The sequence below is a fragment of the Leptinotarsa decemlineata genome, unplaced genomic scaffold, assembly GCF_025532065.1.
Source record: "Leptinotarsa decemlineata unplaced genomic scaffold, Ldec_3_MD MMD2_tig00026354_RagTag_RagTag, whole genome shotgun sequence".
Taxonomy (NCBI): Eukaryota; Metazoa; Arthropoda; class Insecta; order Coleoptera; family Chrysomelidae; genus Leptinotarsa; species Leptinotarsa decemlineata.
Window position 1 is genome coordinate 2,463,661 of NW_027412702.1, and position 21,826 is coordinate 2,485,486.

The 21,826-nt window shown below is 34.0% G+C and overlaps 1 protein-coding gene across 2 annotated transcripts in view; it reads right to left on the reverse strand.

Annotated features, from left to right (window-relative positions):
* LOC111517953 (general transcription factor 3C polypeptide 1) overlaps window positions 1-21,826 on the reverse strand; it is a 47,686-nt gene that overhangs the window by 10,285 nt on the left and 15,575 nt on the right. Inside the window, exons 9-15 of one of the 2 annotated variants that reach the window (XM_074184394.1) lie at window positions 21,186-21,493; window positions 20,972-21,089; window positions 17,583-17,733; window positions 11,118-11,524; window positions 9,621-9,868; window positions 9,386-9,562; window positions 3,907-4,414 (exon numbers count right to left, since the gene is read on the reverse strand). In XM_074184394.1, the coding sequence (XP_074040495.1) occupies window positions 3,907-4,414; window positions 9,386-9,562; window positions 9,621-9,868; window positions 11,118-11,524; window positions 17,583-17,733; window positions 20,972-21,089; window positions 21,186-21,493 (1,917 nt within the window). Of the gene's footprint in view, window positions 1-3,906; window positions 4,415-9,385; window positions 9,563-9,620; window positions 9,869-11,117; window positions 11,525-17,549; window positions 17,734-20,971; window positions 21,090-21,185; window positions 21,494-21,826 lie in introns of both variants that reach the window. The other variant, XM_074184393.1, reaches the window with a different exon arrangement.

Sequence of the window (21,826 nt, forward strand, 5' to 3'; positions counted from 1 at the left end):
TCATTCGACGATATTAGAAAACAAGTTGAATTTAGATAAAAAGACAATATTGTGACTTTTTCTCAAGAACTGAAAAAGAAACACTCAGCTCAGCCAACTGTGTCAAAACATTTTTCAGCAGCTTCTAAGCAAGACGACGACGGACTCCGAGCTTCCTACAATATCTCCTTGCTAATTGCTCAAACAGGTAAACCTCACACTATTGGAGAGGATTGAATTTTACCGGCAATAAATGAAGTAATAACTACTGTGCTCCAGAAACCAGCAGCAAATATTATCCGAAAAATTATTTTGAGCAATAGTTCCGTGCAAAGACGAATTGATGAGAGGGCTGAAAACATTGAAGAGTTATTGTGCAATCATCTGAAAACTTCTAAATTCTCAATTCAGTTAGATGAGTCCACTTTACCAACCAATGAAGCATTATTGTTGTCATACGTGAGGTTTATTAAAAATGAGAAAATATATCAAGAATTACTATTTTCTAGGAATTTAAAGACGGATACAAAAGGAGGAACCATATATAATAATATATCAGCTGCTACGGATGGCGCTCCGGCTATGACAAGATGTCACAAAGGCTTCATAGCATACTTTAAAAAAAATCCAGATGTGCTCGCTGTACATTGCATCATTCATAGGCAACATTTGGTTGCGAAAAATTTGAGTGAGCGCCTCTCTCAATCACTGCAATATATCATCAAAGCAGTCAATAAAATCCGAAACAGCTCTTTAAATGACAGATTATTTAATCAGCATTGTGTTGTTAATGATGAAGATTTCAACCTATTACTATTTCACACAAAAGTGCATTGGTTATTAAGATGTAACTGTCTGACTCGATTTATGTCAATCTCCAACTTCAAAGTGACGACTAGAATTTGATTAAAAAAAATGTCATTGCTGCTTTTGTGGCCAAATTGCTCTTATACAAGAATAATAGCGGCAGACGTGAGTTTCACAATTTCCCTAATTTGCCAGCAGTATCCTTCAACAACAATGACTTGCTTGTTTACCGCCAACATTTGGAAAACCTCCACAGTGATTTCACAGAACGATTCCAGGACATTTTAAAATTGGAAATACAGGACTGGGTGTTGGATCCTTTTTCAAATCTCAACACAGCAGGATCACTCCAGCTGGAAGAAGAAGTGATAACGAACGATGAAATAAAAATGAAATTCAAAAATGGATACCAAGAATTTTGGCTAAAAAAGCCAATCCCGCAATTGTACCCTGAATTGTGGTCCATCGATCAACGATCATCAAATTTATCCTTCACATTAGGTAGATTAGTTTCAAAATTCAAATTGAAATGTTTGTTTTATCAACATGAATAAAAGTTTTCCTAATATTACAAAATTGTGTTTTACATTAATTACCCTCATCAGAAAGTATTATTTTCACATGACACACATAATTTAATTATTAAAATAATGACTGCAATAGGGATTCTTAAGATGTAGTACAGTAAAAAAATTGGGGGCGCTAGAAAATCCTTAATTCTCGAAGTGGGCGGTAGACAAAATAAGTTTGAGAACCTCTGAGTTAGATAATTAAAATCAAAATTATAGAGCTTTAACGTATTTTAGACAAACAACGGAAAAGTGGCTTCATTTTTAAGCAAACGAGATATTAAAATTGCACATAGAACAAGTAATACATTGGAAAAGTTAGTTAAAAATAATAAAGACAAAACATCCAATTTCGAGAAATCAGGAGTATATAAATTAAAGTGTGGAACGTGTCCTAAGGTATATATTGACCAAACTGGCAGAACATTCAGAAATCGAATCCAGGAACATCATATGAGCTATGTAAATAAGAAAACAAGTTCTCGTATTCAAATCATCTTTTAGAAGAAAATCATATTGGGTTCGAAATTTCACGCATAGATAATAAAGGTTTGAAACTGAATCGTTTGTAAGCAATGGAAATTAATAAACTTAGAAATTCAAACATTTTTATGAATGACCAATTTGATATGAATAGATCACCATTATTGAACTTGTTTTCTTAAAAAACCGAGAAAGTATTATTATTGATGTTTTGTTTGAGAGTCGGAAGATTTTCAACCATTTACCTACCGAAATGAAAAGTATAGTGAACTACAAGGTATTCCGTAACCGTGTAAAAGAACTTTTGCTCTTAAAAGCGTATTACAGCTTGGTCGAATATTTTGAAGACAGGCTTTGAGAGCAGCTTCTGATTTAGATTTTATTTTTTGAACTTTTTACAGTTCTGGAAATTTTACATAACTTCAACTATTATATTTTATTATATTTTTATTTTGTCTGCACCTGTTATTTTTATTTTTCTTTATAATTACTTGATAACTTGTATTTTATATATATATATATATATATATATATATATATATATATATATATGTGTGTGTGTGTGTGTGTGTGTATATATGTGTTATATATGTGTATGTTATTTTGTGTAATAGTATTGTTTTCATATGCTTTGTCAATAAGATTTTTTTCTTAGACAATAAAGTACAGTGATTGATCGATTGATTGATTGATTGAAGTGAGGTAATATGCTTCAGGTATAAAAGAATTGTAGAGGTTTAGGTAATTTGATAGATGTAGTTACCTGTGGTATATAAATATTAGCCTAAGAAGCAACTTGTAGTATTCAAATCACTGTTGAAGAAGCTACTGTGTGAGGTGTAGTTTATGAAATTACTATGGATCTTCATCAAGTAACGGCCGAATCAATCAGAAAAAAAATCTACTTCACATGAAGTAGATTATTCTTTAGAGTTTCAGATGGAGTCGGTGTAGCTCCTATAGAGTCTACTTCACTACTCTGAAAAAGTAAATTAAGATCAAAATGGCAAGCATATTTTCAGCTGCTTTATTTTTTCCCTATAGTAATGTTGACCAGATCTGTCTGGAGTTGCCGTGAAGGGAGTTTCTCAATGAGGTTACCACTTGTGAGTGGTGTTATTCCACCCCAACACATTTGCCTATCCTAAATTCTATAGCAATAGTATGTGTATAATTTTTCATCACTCTTGTAACAATCGATTGAAAACAGATGGATGATCTTTCGGCTGACGAATGGTGATTCTACCTTTGCATGGCAACAAGTAATACTAGTGAGTTGTGTAAGTATGACTGTAGAAGTCCCATGATGAATCAATCAAATACATAAAAAATATGACAGAATTGACCGACTTGATGAAAATCCATTATAACTCATCCAAAAAACACTTCAATATGAGATTTCCACTTATTAGTTTACAAAACCGCTTAATGTGTTTCGCTATACAATAGCATCTTCGGACGTCAAAATTATCAATTGGACCAATTCTGAAATAACTAGCTCCTTTTGAGGTTATATATTTATTTAAGGTGTTCATTAAACATGCGGCAAAAAATTAAGGGACCATTCATTGGACTATTCTAAGGATATTTTGTTCTTTGATGATTTTTGATAGGGCGCTTTGTTTCGAAAATACGGGGCGAAAAAAATTTCGACAATAACAATTTTGGTAATTTTAAAATTATTAACGTAGCCGAAATAAAAGTATAGCGTACTACACTGGACCTACCAAGTAATAAAAAATCTAAAGTCATTAGTTTATACCACTCCAGTGGAAGATTTGAGAAATCGGATAATTGCTGGGTGTAACTCAATCAGAAATGATCCTGGTGTTTTTGAAAGAGTTCGGGAGTTGATAAGAAGAAGACTGGATTCTTGCATCCGAGTGGGGGGTAGTCATTTTCAACAGTTCTTCTAGATTACTTAACATTACATGTAACTTTTAATAATAAATTGTTATTGTCGAAATTCTTTTTCACTCCGTACATTCGAAACAAAGCACCCCATCATAAACTTGAATTGTATCAGAAGCCTGAGGGGTATAGCAAAATGGACAAATCCAATATTTACCTCAAAGATTCAGATTCGATATCTTGATCACTTTCCTTGTTCTCTTTTTGAAGTTTCTTCAGTTTCAGTTGAAATCTTACTGCCAACTCGTGGATGACTTCTTCGTGGTCGCTGAGGCAAGGATTTAAAATAATCACACTTTGAGGTAAATCAAATTCATAGCGTAATTTATTCCAAAAACTTCTGAATTCATTCATCCCCAACAATTGGCCGTATCTCTTGGTATTTACAGTTACTTCTGAAAAACTCAAAGACATTTCGTTTTGTGACTCATGTCTCAGGGCTAAATAGGTTTTATATGCCTCTACGGCAGAAGTAATGTTGAACGTGGTGTATTGATAGAAGATATAACACTGAGAAAGATGAAATGGCGCCTGCCAAATATTGGTCTTCTTCACGTTATACTTTTTGCAAGAAATGGTATTAGTTTGTTTCAATTCCTCTACAGATTCTCGAATAAGTTGATCAGGATATTTTTGATAAACCTTAAGTAACTGCAACCCAGCACCTGTAAGAGAATATTACTTCATTAATAATAATAATAATATTGTTGCGAATGCGATGAGTCGCATATGAATTGGCGAGGCGTTTAACAACTACACAAGAAATAATTAAGCAATAATATCTTATACGGGTCGCTTCTGAAATCAGCCTAGAGGTTAGTTCAGACAAGTCACAAGCGTTGGCAAACTATAGTAGATAAGTGAAATAACTGAAACAATTGTAATTTGGTGAGTCAAAAACAGGTGAGATAATGAAAGAAACATTGACAGGATGAAAAATAAATTGGACGAACAGGTTATACAAATAGGTGAACAAATTGAAAGACCACACCTGATTTGTGGGTGATAGTTCCACCGGCTATAGTCCTACCTAGAACCCTGAAACCTCCAACTTTTGATGGCCTCGAGGAATAGGTAACTTCAACAGTTCGAGGCAGCAGCCAAGGCCAAAAGTTGGACGAAAGAGAATGAAACTATTGCACTATTACTCTCAATGTGAGATCAGACACTGACAACAAAAACGAGACAACACAGAAGCCGATTTCAATAACCGCAGGAGATTTTACCGGTGTATGGAGTGGATATCAAAAGACTTATCAAATTGGCCTTCAGATTTTAGTACCTGTCTCTATTTACGGTTTCAAGGATACTGAGATGCAACAAGTCCTAAGGCTATATCATTTTACCATAAAAGCTGCCATGATAGCTACGTTGGGCTTGCGGTTGCCAAAACTGCTTGTAAAAGAATAAAAATGCAATTGAGAAAGATGGCCTCGTCCAAAGAACTAACTCTGAACTAAAAAGTCAACAAGTTGCTACGAACTGTTTATAAATTCAGCGTATCTTGTGAGAGAACTATAAAAAACTAGGGCATATACGAATGTTCTGCTGGAAAACACCAAGGTCTCACTTCATAAAAAAAATGGTTCCAATGGTACAGAAAAAATGAGGATGCAAGAAATGAAATCGCTGAGAGGATAGAAGATGGGTCGTCAAAATCTGAGGCAAGATACCCGAGTCAAAACACAAGTCACCTACATACATACAAATACATAATACAAAATCCATAAATGACGAATGGACAGCAAGAAGTAAGGTTACTGTAATTTGAAGACTGTAATCTAAAAGAAAGTAGAAATTTGACAAGCAGTACATGTCCCGTCCATAAAATCAGATCCTAAAGAACTGGACCTATAGAGAATGGATGAGATGTCAGAGTTTCTAAGCATGATGCCCAGGGATGGAATTCTCTAGGCCTACGTGATGGTGTATATCGCAAGTATGAGAGCCCAGATAAGCCAACCGTTATGCACCCGCTGGTCACACCGATAGCAAAAATCAAATATTTTCTAGGAGTTTCGACACACGTGACACACGAGACACACGTATTTCGACTCCATAGGAGTCGAAACACGTGTATCTCGCGAAACGCGTGTCGAACAAGTATTTTTGTTCTGTCATCTTATGACAGAGGTTCACATTCCACCTATCAAGAGGTGCCATCGATGAACTATCGACCTAATGTTTAAGGGTTATGGCGCTAGAGAAAGCAACATCCGAGCTGGTAGGCCATGATCGAATGAAACTTGTAGTTCCTAACTGACTCTGTTAATACCAGAGAAACAATCAATATGATTTCGGAATGGTAAATCATATCAATCATGCAACAAGAATTACCAGCAAAAGCTCCACTTCTATTGATTTCATGTTCACAAATTTAGACGTTGAACAACAAATAATTAAAGAAAATCACATATCTGATCATACTTTTCAAATATGCCAGTTTTATATACATTACGAAAAACAAGTATTTTCTGAAGTATCAAACATGATACTTCAGAAAATAATCTAATGACTTTTGAAACTTTACTACAGAAAGAAACATGGGGAGACACATTTAATTCATCAAATATAGATGATAAATTCAACAACTTCTACACCACCTTCAAATATCACTACAACATCGCTTTCACTTGGCGAAAATTCCATTTGAGTGAAAATGAAAAACCATGGTACTCTCCCGAATTGAAAGGGCTTCATAATATGCTATGTGAGATGTCAAAAATTGTGAAGAATACATCTAACAATATAGTACATACAAGGTATAAGATCTTGAAGCACTATTACAATGAAAAAGTGAAAGAAAATAATAAATTGATGGATGTAGCCGCTACTACGTGGTAGGAAATCATAATGAAGAAAAGAGAAATTAAACTTTCTATGTTTTTTACCACTTTTATTTGTAGCTAACGTTACTGCAGTTAGTTTATTGTATAAGTTTGAAAATGTCCGTATAGGACGAAACTGCAGTAACGTTAGTTACAAATAAAAGTGGTAAAAAACATAAAAAGTTTAATTTCTCTTTTTTTCAGAAAGAAAATAAACTTACTTATAACAACGACATACTACAACGAGCACCGAATTTAATGAGAGAGAGCTGGAAAATAATCAATGAGTCGAAAAATAAGGCAACAAATAACACAGTGAAACAACTTATTATAAACAACAGAATAATATTGAACCAAAGGGAAATCTGTAATGCTCTAAGTGACTTTTTCATGGACATACCTTGTCCAAAACCACAGGTTGATAAATTGAAACTATCTCCTTATTATGAACACAGTTTCTTTTTTTCTCCTACCACCAGTCACGAGATTGAAGAATATATAATGAAGACAACTAAGAAGTTGGCTTCTGGAATAGATGATATATGTGGGAAAGCTGTGTGTCATGTTAAAGAGATAATAAGTTTACCATTGGCTCATATAATAAATGAATCATTCACTTCGGCGCAGTACCCATCGGTCCTTAAGGTCCTTAAGGTAAAGTCGATACCAATTTTCAAAAATAAGGGATTAAAAGATGATGTTACAAAATACCGTAATATTTGCTTACAGAGTCAAATAGCAAAAATAATTGACATGGCATATAATAATCGTATCAACAAATTTTTGAATCACCACAAAATATTATTTACCTGTCAAAACGATTTCAGACAAAACAAATCAACATTAACCGCAATAGGCGATTTTTGTACAAACATATATGACTCTCTCAACGACAAACACAATCCCATCGCACTTTACTTGACCTGACTAGAGCATTCAATACAGTTGACCATAATCTTCAATTGGATAAGCTGTATCGGATTGGTGTACGAGGAGTCGCAAATGAATGGCTTGCATCTTATCTCAGAAAGAGGCAACAAATTGTAGCATTAGGTGAAAATAGATCAACAGAAAAAATTGTAAATACTGGTGCACCTCAAGTATCAATCTTGGGACCTGTTCTCTTTATAATTTTTATCAATGATATGGTGTACTCATGTCCCAATGCTAGAAAAATTGTCATGTATGCTGATGACAGTAATATTCTCATATCAGATAATGAATTAAAAAATGCTGTTACCAGAGCAAGCATTTGTGGCAATGATTTTCATAAATGGTGCTCGTTTAATGGACTACTAGTTAACCTACAAAAAACATTCTTTGTGGTATTCACAACAAAAAATATAAATCGTGATATAAATTTTTTAATGTGTGAATCATAAATGAATAGAACAGGTAAATTTCATTAAATTTCTGGGTATCAAAATAGACCAAAATATTACATGGGAACCTCATATTAATGATATAACAAATAAATTGAGTACAATTTGCTTTATTATCAGACAACTCAAGGGCACAATATCATTAGACGTACTTAAATTAGCGTACTTTGGACTTGTACAATCTGCATTGAGCAACGGATTGATCTTCTGGGGAAATTCAGTACATATGAATAAAGTCTTCATCATCCAAAAGAAAATAATTAGATGTATGGCAGGTGTAGCTCGTGGCACCTCTTGTAGAAACATATTCAAACATCTCTCAATTTTAACAGTCCCTTAACTTTATATTCTTCTGGTTATCATCAATGTCAAAAAAGAATAAAATAACCTGAGTAGAAGATGTGATCTACACAAATACAATAAGAGAAATAGTGAGAGCATCCACCAGCCATACTCAAGATTGAGCATTGGTCAGGATTCTCACATATACCAAGGAATCAGGTGCTATAACCGACTTATGAATATATTTCCGCACTTAAACTCAGCAAGTGCAAATGTGTTGAAGGATAATGTAACTCATTATCTAATAAATCAATCATTTCACTCCATTGAAGAGTTTTCAGACACTACATTGTAGAGAATTTAAATCTAATTGTATGCATATTTTTTTTATATTTTAAATTGTATATTTCTGAATTTTCTTTATTGCCTTGTGACTAGTCCGATAAGTTTTTTGCATGTATATATATGTATTCTCTTGTATGTATATGTAAATTCTTCAGTGATGAATAAATAAATTCTATTCTATTCTAAGACACACATCATCACTGGTATATGTGTTGACTGTGAGGACGAAGGTTAAATCTTGAAGTCTCAGCCTTGAAGTTATGTAAACAGATGTTTAAAATATTCAGGTCAATGTATTTTTGGAATATCATTTCATTTTAATGAATATTCTTGATATGTTTTTGAACGGTCTTCTTTGACATATTTTTCGCTTGTCTCATTAAAGTTCTCCATAACCTTTACAAAGTATAGACACCTTTCAGTTTCCTACTTGAAATACCTAACATAAATAATAATAATAAAATGATAAATATACTTTATTGTCTAGAAAGTAAACCTTCTCTCTTGACACAGCTGAAGAGAATGATGAAGTTTTGAATAAAAAGTGATATGGTTAATATCAAAGTGAACAAGAAAGCGATATAACTAATATAAATATTAAATATAATTGAGGTATAGGTTCCAAATGTTCTAGCTATCTAGACCAATTCAAGAAGATCATATAAACTATTTAAGGAAGAAATTTTGGTCAATTGAAAACAGTTTTTGAATAGTTTTTATTGCATTTCTTTGACTAAATAGTAGTCACTATAAAATAATAAATGAATGTTCTCTAAAAGCGGAAATTCAGTTTACTCACTTGTCTTATCTTTGGAAGTCAATGAACTATGTATTACCGACTTCAAAACATTTTTCTTAATGTCATCTTCATTTTTGGGATCCTCAAATTTGAGAGATGTCTTATCGATTTCAACAGATTCCTTTTCGGTATAGTCCAAGTTTTGTTTTGATAAATAATCTACTTTGATAGTATTACCTGCAACAATAAACAATTAGGAAACATTTCATTGATTAATGTATTTTATAGTACCCACCCTGTAAAACATCAAATACTTCCTTCTTATGTTTCAATATAACTGACATTAGGATGACGTAGGCTGTGTGAATTTGTGCATCTGTCAATTTGAAAGGTGCACCTGTTTCATCAGTTTCTGAAGATATATAATTTGCTAACAGTGAAAAATAGTCAGATATCGGTTGTAGTTGGTGGAGATTATGAAGATTCTTTTCTATTTGATTAAAAGGGTATGTTGTGTGTTTTTTTAATCGCCGTTGAATAGATCTGAAATGTTATAATTATGGTTCAACATTGTTGTATAATTGTCATGTGTTAACGTCGCCGCATCATAACTGGAAGAAAACAATATCCTGAGAGATTACTACAACTATATTTAGATATGAATCTTAACAGTTTCTCTGATGTTTGTTTACTCCAATAAATTGACCCATTACCTGATGAAAATTGATAACACAATCCATGATAATTATAGACTTTTTACAATAAATATTATTTAAAACACGTTTTTGCTATAATCTTTGCAATAATCAGACGTTAAAAGGTATGTCCTCGTTAATCCTCAGCTCGACAAGTTTCGGCTTATGAGGGTTTATTTTTCAGTGTCATCAACAGCTAAGGTCATTTGTCTCGAGTCCTGTGTAGTCTAAGTTAACAACTCCCCTAGTCACTTAAGGAGCATCTTGGTTATTCGCAGTCATGTCAGCTATGTAAGTAACTCAACCAACTTGATAGGTAGTCATAATAATTTCCCGATGATGCCGACTTGTTAGTAAAAGGCTCGTCGAGTGACAGTATTTTTGTTCTGATGAGGAAAGTGTTTTCAAAGGACTCAACCAAATCTCAACTGGAAAAATACTCACGAGAAAATTTACTGATGGAAGTTGGGTGTGAATCCACGATTTTTTTATGAATTAGGTACACCACTTACCATTACATTTGAAGAATTGAAATCATTATTCAATATTTTTTTTTGTGTTTTCAGAGATCAAACATTAGTAAAACCAGTTCGAAAAGCTTCGAAAAACCTGGACATTTTTTCCATCTTAACCAAAACCAGATTTATTATATCTCAATGCAAAATAACGTCCTCTTGAATACTCTAAACCCCAGAATACATGTTTCATTTGCAATCTAAGCAGAATATAGACACAAGTTCAATTATAGATATCATATATAACCAAATATTTGCAATTATTTTTGGAACCATTTCACAAAAATATATTTTCCACTGATCACTTTGATAGGTAAGTATGGGAAACAAATACTGTTGATCAAAAAACATCAGTACTAAGTCAAAATATTGCAAATTTGACCAAAACGATTTTTCCAATGAAATTATAATATTCACAAAAGAGTAGTTCTTTATGCAAAATTGACATAAAATATTTCGGTTGTAGTTCTTTACCCATCAACTGCATACAATGGCACATTAACATTGTTTGCTAATAGGTATGAAGTTTCCATAGTTATAGTAATCTGTCAATGTTACAGCTAAAATTTCAAAATATACTACCTGGATGTTTTGTTATGGCTTTCACGGGAGGCACTATGGAGGACATCTCTGATAACTTGGTAAGAAACCACTTTTTTTTTGTATCTCTCACCATACAAAAATAAATCACCAGCTCTGCACAACATCAAAATTGTATCTTCTTTAGGAGACCATTGCACTCTTCGGTTACGCCCGATTCTTTTCAAAATTGTTCGGTCCAGCTTATCGTAATATTCACATTTTTTTAATTTCTTAGGATGTTCTGTAATTTTTCTAGTATATTTTTTAGATGATGATCTTACTGGTATTTGTATCAATTTCTTTCCTATCTTTGGATTACTGTTCACATTTACTGTTTTATGGAGAAACACCTTCCTGCTCTTACTTGACGAACCTAAATTCTTGAAAGGCTTTATTTCAGGTAAAATCTGTAAAATATAAAATGAATAAATGAAATGTTGTCAGTTCAAAACTATAACTGCAAATATGTCAGTACAACATATCTGATTCGCTAAACAAAAAAAAAAGGTAAATCATAATGAATGTAAAGAAATGAACTTTGAGCGTTCAAGCCAGTCTCGGATATACTTACACAGTAAGTTGAATGAACTTACGCCTATCAGAAAACAACTACTCCCCTGGCTAATATCACGAAGGGCGTTGGATTATATCTGACAGGGGTCAGTGCAGTAATCTTCACAGAAAATTTCCTGCATATGCAATTGGCAATATAACTGAAAGGGTCGACCTTCAATTTTGGAACGGGTACACTTGAAGACCAGCTCATTAGCCACTCATCAGTGAAAGATAGTGATCATCATCGACCTAAAATCAATGATATTCCATAATTGAAAATCGGAATTCTTTCAGAGTATTTCATTCCTCTTCCTAAGTTGGAGCGAACAATAAATTGTCACGTTCACCTTGTTAATCAACAGCTCGAACAAGTTTTGACTTTTGAGGTTTGTTGTTGGTAGGGCGTGACAGCTGGTTAATGGAAAGACAGATTTCAAACAGATGTTGAATATATTTTTGAAACACAAAAAAGAGAACAATTCATACTATGTTGAAACTACATTACACAAATTCCTGTAAACAACATTTCGAGTATTTGGAAATGTCAACAGTTTCTTCACTATATTTCATACACCAAGTAACTTTCGCAAAAAAATACTAATGTTTTCGCAAAAAAATGTGCTAGAGCTTTTCTGTACAGTTACTGCCAGAAGAGCATGTACAAAAATCCAACTTGCATTCCCTGTTAATGCAAACTGAGATGTATACTTTGTCTGGTATACAGGAAGAGAAGAAAATATAATTATGCAATTAGAATGAGTTCTACAGTGTTGTCAAGTTCATATCAAATGTTAATGACGTCACGACTATCATTTTTATTCGATTATGAAAAAACTACTGAAAAAAATTGTAAAATCTATAAAACGAGGTACTAATGTACATGTTGCTTTCACCTATGCCGTTATTCCAATATCAGTGGAAAGGTCCATCCTTTGATTATTGTTTCTCTATATTTATTCACTAGTTCCTATGGAAATTGCTGCCACATGAACAATTACTTCTCTAGAATGCTGAAGCTTTATTGATGTATAGATGATGTAAACCCAGATCACAGAGATAACCAGCTTCTTATATATGATGGAATTGGCTGATACTTGATGAAAATCCATAACTAATGTATTCAAAAAACACTTTATTGTGAGATTTTCACTAAACGATTTTACAAAAACGCAACACCATTCTTGTGATGAACAAACAGAACATCTGCTCAGTCACAGTGTTACCTAGCAGATGTGTGTAGTGGAATAGAGCTATTTACAAGTTGTCCTCAAGACATCAGAATGATACATAAGTGCATGAGTACAATAATCGAAAGTTACCGGATTGTTTCCTGTTGCCTATATTTGTTTCGTTTATTAAATAGGCCTCCAAAAATGCATACTGTCCATATATGAGTGCATATTTAGATTTTCTGAGTTTAAATCACGATAACTTGAGAACGGTGCTTCATAGGGAAAATTATTGGTATATCATTTTTTGTAGAGAATTTTACGATCTGCAAACTTTCCCCGAATAATTTTTTTGGTAGCTCTCACCATTCGAAAAATATATACATAAAACATTGTGTGACATTGAATAAAAAACAATGCACAGGTGGAATCGATGGTGACTTTTGACATTTCATTTATAATGACGTTTTCAGGGTCTTTACAAAAGTTCAATTTGTTCGGCCTCTTTTTTGTCTATTATGTCTGTATTCTTGTTGTTCTTACCAAGCGTGCGACATTGCCATTGTTTTTGAGATCGATTACATGGTTAGTTCCGAAATTGAGAAACATATTATGAAACAAAGACTTTATAGTTGGAATTTGATAAAAAAGATATTTGATTGAAATGTAATAATTGAATAGTTATTGTATATTCACTCATGTATTTTCTTTGCTTTACAAAAATCACATACATTTTGGAACGTGGTTCGAAAGGAGGGTAAGTGTCAATGGTAGTCACAGTCATTTCTGAAACATCGATTTGCCTTCAAAATAGAAAAAATTGGGTGTCACTTCCTGATGAATTACTTTCTTATATAACTAAGGAGTAATATTGATTTTATTTTTATTTTTTCGGAAAGTGTAAAGGTCTATTGAAAAGCCAGTTTATAATAAATCGCTAAAAATGACCCTTCTATGAGGCCAAACAGCCCCTCATAGATGGGACTGTTTGGCCACTCGTCAGTGCAAGGTGCAACTGAAGTCGATTTCCCATAATCGAAAATTGAATTCCTTTCAGAGTATCATTCCTCGAACTAGGCAGAAGCGAACAACAAACAACATGTTTGTCATCGCCCCGTCTACCTGTGAATGGCGTAACCAACCGCATATCCGAAATTTGTCCAATTTCTCGTTTAAGGAAGAAAACTTCACAAATTGAGTGGGTATACTCGGAGATCGGCTATACATCAAGTTATCTAAAAGAAAAATTCGTGTCAGATAATTTGATTTACAGCCAGTCTCCAAGAATGCCCACTCAATTTGTGAAGTTTTTTTCCTTAACTCTTTTGAGGGGCTCTGATTCATAAAGTGTACCCAAAAAATATTGCATTTAATGGGGCGCTGGTCCAGAAAACGTACCACCTATTCCCAATACTTGTAGTTGTCGGGCCTTGGTTCAAATCTAGTACCAGTGTGTATTATATAGTTACTTAACTGTATAGTTTACCGCTCGCTCGCTTTCTGCCGATATTTTCAACACTATGCTGTTCACGGAATCATTCGAGTGTATCCATTCATCGTAGAAAAATTTTGTGTAGTGTTGTGGTACCTTATTTGTACCACCGCCCCTCAACAATGATTTTCTTCTTTCCAGCGTTTCATAATGGAATCCTTACCATTCAAACTTCAGGGTATGACTTATGAAGAATTCATGCAGGAAATGGACAATATTGATGCCGAAGATATACCTTCAGATCCTGAATCAACAGTGGAACAATCCGAAGATGAATTCAAAAATATCGACATCAATATCGATACTATACAGCCTGATAGTGATTCAGATTCAGAATATAATTTGCCTCTCTCATTGATACAACAGCGGCTGTACATGACGTCGAATACACGTGACTTGTCTAGGAATACTATGCCAGAAGATCCGGAAATCTTCAATACGGAGACTGGAGTAAGAGATTTTGTGAAAAATATGGACTCTCCTACACCTGGAAAACTTTTCTAACTATTTTTCACCGACGATCTCATAGAGTATATAGTCTTTCAAACTGATTTATACTGCCGTCAAACCTCCATGAGACCTAAAACTACGGACAAATCAGAAATGAAAGTTTTTTTTGTCATAAACTTATTGATGGGTTTGGTAGAGATCATTGGAGTAGCTCCCCAGATCTGAATGACCCATATATCAGTTCAGTGATGCCAGTGAAGCGATTTAGCTGGATCCTTTCAAACCTACATTTGAATGATAATATAATTATGCCCAAGAAAGGAGAGCCAGGCTATGACAAACTTTATAAATTACGGCCCGTTCTGAACGAAATATCTAAAAATTTCATGGACTGCATGGCTCCTTCTAGGGAGTTAGCCATCGATGAATCGATGATCAAATTCAAAGGGAGGAGTACAATGAAACAGTATCTCCCGAAGAAGCCAATCAAAAGGGGCTACAAAGTGTGGATGTTAGCGAATAAAAATGGTTATTGCCAGAAATTTGAAATGTATACCGGGAAATCCGAAGATAAGCTTGGGTGCTAGGGTGGTGAAAAATCTACCAAAAGGTATGGAGAAAAAGCATCACATTGTCTATTTTGACATTTTTTTTACTAGTGTACAGCTGTTAGAAGACCTCAAGACCAAAAATATCCACGCTTGTGGCACGGTCAACCCAAGCAGAAGATTACATCCAAATTTCAAACCTGATAAACGTTTGAAACGTGGCGAGCCTCGTGCCATAAAACGGCAAGACAATCGAAGTGTTCCTGTTTTATCTAACTTCCATAATCCTACTAGTATGGGCCAAGTTGATCAAAAAAATAAGGACGGAAGCATTGTTCAAATGTCTTGTCCAAATGCTTTGATAGATTACAACAAAAATATGAATTACGTGGATAAATTCGATCAAAATCTCAATATATATAAAATTGATAGTAAATTGAACAATGGTGGCATCGCATCTTCTTTTATTTAGTAGACGCGGCTGTTGTCAATGCTTTCGTTTTGTATTAGATAGATAGATAGATAGATATATTTTCACCACATTACATATATAAATACATTTATGGCATGTCAATATATTAATAGATACAATATAAAGTACACAATGAATAAAATTATACAATAAAACATATGATATTTTGAAAATGTTACAAACATAATCAAGTGAGGCATAAATAAATAGCGTAAACAGAATGGAATATTTCAGAGAAGTGATGTGTTGAGTGCATGACTCAGTTGCTTTGTTGTGACGAGAAACTCATCTGTGGAATAAAAGCAGTGTTCAAGAATATATTTTTTTGTGCTTTTTTTGAACTGATCAAAAGATAGTGATTTGATTCTCTCCGGCAAGCAGTTATATAGATTGATATTCAGAGAATTATGTTGAGATTTGGTTAATCTATACCTTGGAGTTTTTAATAACTTAGCATACCTAGTATTATGGTCATGTATATCTGACTGGGTTTGTAACTGGTTGATATTTCTGTGTATTTCTAATAAGGCATTGTAGATATATAATGAAGGTAAAGGAATTGGACTTAGAGAAGCTATCAATGAAAAACTTCAAAAGACAAATGGTGTTTTCTCTTGTGGCAAAAAATATCATCAATAGAAAGAGACTATCTTTGATTCCAGGAATTCAAAAAGTCGAAACCACATGTACCTTTCGAAATAAGAACAACCGAGAGCGTTCATCAACCAGAAAGGGCTACAAGACGTCGTTGTGCACATTGCAGCACATCAAGAAAACAAATTCGTACAGATTGGATATGTTCGGTATGTCAAGTACCACTCTGTTTAGGGAAGAAGAAATCATGTTTTCAAGATTTCCATAACAAACAGTGATGTCCCTTAGTGTGCAGTGGTACAAAATATATACCATCATTTTTCCATAAAACCAAGAGACCTTAATCCAAAAAAACTATTCTAACATAATTCGATTATAAGTTCTGTTTATGTTATGCATTTTTTGTTATTTGAAAGTGAATAAAATGGTATTGCCCCTCTAGGACCTTCTTTTTCTAAAAATTTTTGCCCCTGAAAGAGTTAAACGAGAAATTGGGTAAATTTCGGATATGCGGTTAGTTAGCTCGTTCACAGGCAGATGGGGCGATGACAAACATGTTGTTTGTCGTTTGCTTCTGCCTAGTTCGCGAAATGATACTCTGAAAGGAATTCGATTTTCAATTATGGGAAATCATCGACTTCATGTTGATGATAGACACTACTTTGCACTGTCGAATGGCCAAACAGCCCAAAACCGGTCTGCAAGTGTGTTTCACTAATTGAAAATCGATTCCATCAGTTGCATCTCCAACAGCATGTGCAGGAATATCTTCAGTGAAGAATCCTGCACTGACACATGTCGGATATAATTCAACGATCTTCGTGGTATTAGCCAGGGAAGTAGTTGTTTTCTGATAGGTGTCAGTCCATTAATCCACATTGTAGGTAATTTGAGACTGGCTTGAACAAAATGTTCTTTTAGATAATTTGCCCCAAATATGAAAATAATTTTTTGACAACCAAGGCATTTTGATTTGGTTAAAGGGATTAAATGTACTCAATATTCAATATAGTATTATTATTTACCAGCATTTACTCAAGTTTTTAGGAAGATCAGTGACTCATTTCCTTTATATTATCCTTCGTGAGCAATTTACAGTGGCTCTGATTTCCTTTATATTATTAAGGGCCTCATTAGTAGCAGTTTACTCACACTAGAGTCACCTGAAGACTGAAATATCCTTACTTTTTTCAATCGCTCCTCCTTCAATCCTTCAGGATTAACATCTCCTTTTTTACGGCTTGCCCAAAACCAGTTTCGAACCAAATGCGAATATAAGGAAGAATCTAAACCAGCAGCTCCACGTTTATCTCCAGGAATATCTCCATTGTCATCCCTAAAACGTAAATATTTCAATACCAAAGTATTCTATCATGATTGACAAACATTGTCTGGTAATGGGACATGAATGCAATGCTCATGGGATCTTACATCTCTAGTTGCCTATTTGCAATGAAAGCTACAGAGATACAAAGCGATTCCTCATTCGGCGACAACTCACGAGGTCTGTTCATAAAATAAGTTGAATTTTTATTTTTCTCAAAAAATATTTATTTATTCATCAATTTCTATTTTGTCCCCTACAAAGTAGTCCCCCTTCAGATATAATACACTTGTGCCAGCGTTTTTTTCCAATCCTCAAAGCAGTTCTAATATGCACTTTTTGGTATGTCCTTGAGCTCTCTCAGCGATTCGGTTTCTATCTCCTCAATCGTCGCAAAAGACCGTCTTTTCATGCGTCTCTTCAATCTTGGTAATAGGAAAATGTCACAGAGGGCAAATCTGGTGAATACGGTGGCTGAGGCATGATTACGGTGTTGCTTTTGGCCAAAAAATTACGAAAAAGCAATGACGAGTGAGCAGATGCATTATCGTGAGGCAAAAGCTGTGTATTGTTTTTCCACAATACCGGACGTTTTCTTCGTATTGCTTCTAGCAAGTGGCGCATAACTTCAAGATAAAACTCCTTATTGACCATACGAAAATGTGGCAAGAACTCCTGATGTACTTCTTCCCAAAATTTCCAGAAAAATTGCATGGCCTGAGCCAACCGATATGCCGACATTCTCAGCAACTTCTCTAATAGTGATTCGACGATTCTCTATAACAATTTTTTTTTACTTTTACATTTTCATCAGTTGATGATGTGCTGGTGCGTCCAGGGCGAGCGTCATCATTTACATCTTCTCGATCTTCTGTGAAAAGCTTATACCACTTGTAAACATTTTTCTGGCTCAGAGTACAATCACCGTATGCTACTGTCAACATTTCAAGTGTTTTGAGAACCCTATTCAATTTTTTTACACAAAATTTGAGGCAAATTCTTTGATCCATGACAAAATGGTTTAGACTTTCACGACTGAGGTTTTCAGTGTCATTTCTTTGCCGTCATTGAAAGCCGTGGATTTTTGGAATTTCTTCCTGATGTTTCGCTGGCTCGAGTGGCTAGCTTCTTCAGAGGTTCAACCATCATGGCTTAATGTTCGATTACTACCTTTTAGGCTTCGTAAAGCGCATATTCGATTGAGGTTCACCGCTTCTTCTTTTCTGTTGAAATTCTCCGTGTGTTTGTGGATCTCTATTGCCTCCCGTACCAGTCGGTTATGGTATCCCTGGTTGGGGGCAATTCGTTCTGTGTTTTCAAACAAAATAATTTTAATTTTGTTTGAAACCTCAATCGAATATGGAACCCCATTTTAAGGAATTCTAGAATAACATGACACAGGCACATGACAACAGGCAGCAATATTGTTAATGTTCCAGGTACAAGTGCAGGTACAAGTACAGATACAAATACAGGTATAAATACAGGAACAAATTCAACTGATTACCTGACAAGGCATAAATACGCTTTACGAAGCCTAAAAGGTAGTCATCTGACAGCAAGGCATAATGGTTAACCCTCTGAAGAAGCTAGCCACTCGCACCAGCGAAACGTCAGGAAGAAATTCCAAAAATCCACGGCTTTCAAAATCTTTGATCCATTTTTTTTATAGCAGAAAATCGTTAAACACGCTGAACACTTCTAACTTTTATGCCTCTCACCAACAAACTAAACATGCTAAACATCTGAAACTGTGAACATATATTCGAGGCAAGAGTAACAATATGAAAAAATTAAAAATCGCTAATCGAATGTAGGTAGCCCGCGAAATTTGAACATTCACCTTATTTTTTTTAACAGAGTCGTTCTGCCACTGGAACTCTCGTTTATTCATGACAAGCAAAGTTAGAGTTTTCGGGACGATTCCCATAGATGTTGTTTTTATAAGAGAAATTGTCGTGCCCACTTCATGCTCAGGATTACTCTTGTTGACGGATAAAGAATTCAGACATTGCCTTCATGAACTGGTAATGTATGTATTTAGTATAACCAGGAAATGTCAATTATGATAAGATGCAATAGATTCTAGTGAGAGAAATGTAATTTGATGGACCCCAAGAAAAATTAAATTTGTTTCTTTTGGAGATTTTGAAAATATTCTTGTCGATTTGTTGAAGACGCCTTTCTACAGAGTTTTGAGAACATAAAGTAGCTTTAGGAAAACACTGCATTATTTTTTTAGAATTGTTTTATTGTCACACACTTACGAGAAGGTTATAGTATTGAAACCATATGCTCCTAGGCTGTCTCGTGAAATTGACTCTACAATAAAACATAAAAGATGCATTTTAAAAAAGTATTGTGAAACTCGAAACAAACCAAGGTTAAAGCAATAGAATCCTTTTGGCTATTTGAAAAGCTGATGACTTCTATTTCGATAACTTGTTTATAACAGGATCAACAAAAAGAGTTTTGAAAATTTTCAGAAAAGGTAGAAATTCGGTAAATACTCCTGCTAACATGCAACATCTTGAAAAAATTAATATTAAGTTAAAATTAATATACAACTACGCTGCTTCTGACCCTGATGAAATACCTTTTTTATTTTCAGATGAGCCAACTAGGAAAAAATTTGAAATGATATCAGTACCAGATTTCCTTTTCGTAAAAATTATCGGAATATCGGAAACTATCGGAAATTATCGGAAACTAAGATTGTTGGTTCAACTACGATAACATAGTATATCTTGTGGCGAAACTTCAACTGCTCACTAGTGCTATCTCAGTAATTGTAGAAGATACGGTTTTGGTTAAATTAGACAAAAAATATACTTTTCAGAATGCAATGGAATTATGATCTGAATTTCTGTAGATACATATATTACTAGTCTCAAAAGAACTATTTTGCGAAAGATTTTTCAACTAAAATGGATAACTATGGCCAACAAAAATGACTATAATTTTTGTAATCTTATGATTACAATGATATCTCCCCTTATGAAAAGGCCATCTAACGGATTGACAGAAGACTCAATCCACAAATATTATAGTATTATTCTGAATGAGATCAATAATAAAAGTAGAAATTCCTCAATTAAAATAAAAACTAAAAAGGGTCCAGAGAGAAAGAAAAATACCTGTAAATGAATTGATTATGACGACTTCTCCTACAGAGATGCCATATATAAGTTCGGTAAAAAAGTCAAAAATCATTATTTAATTATGTTGTATACATTATTGGAAAAAGTACCTTTTGGCTTCCTCGGGTGTTTTAGAAATGGAACATTTCGCCAATTCTGGTTTGATAGAAGAGTCAATCACCGTAACAAGCTCTCCAACTTTCCTTGCATTCAATTTGGTATTAACACCTGCATCAGAAAAAGGAAAAATCGATGTTTTTGTAAACTACACGGGTTACATTTATACAGATTTTAAGTTGTTTATGTGTTGATTGTAATACTCACATATGGTATTCAAATTATACCAGTAATCGTTCACATCAGTTTGAGAGTTAAAAAAGAAAGCAATCTGGGGATAATCCTTATTCTCAATTTTATGGTATGCTGGTTCACTACTAGTTGTATTCAAAATGGATGCTCGCCGATTCAAATGAATGAAAAGTTGATCCTTTTCTGTATGTTTTCTTGGTCCAAACTGAAGTAGACCACATTGACTGAGCTTCAATATACATTCATGAACACTGTACAGATATTTTCTTTTGTTAAGTAATACATTCCGGACCTTTTGTGGCAGATCTTTCACTAGATAGAATCTACAAAAACAGTAATATATTCGTAACACAAAATAAATTAGTAAAATTATCAGTATCAATTATTTTTATCAATGCAGCTCATTTTCAAAACCTTTACCAAATAACTGGATGTATGGATATTACAATCCTCCAATATTCACAGTGGGGTTTTCCCACGTCGTACCACTTTCAAAATCTCAAAATCCAGTCTCCATTTCGAGTTTCACGGTGTTTACTCGTGAATGATTCAGTTTACAAAAAATTTGCTGGTATCAACCTCAAACTGTAGATGGAGGTATTTCTCCTAATTCAAAGTTCATATAAGTTCCAGAAAGAAGTGATATATTTCAGAAA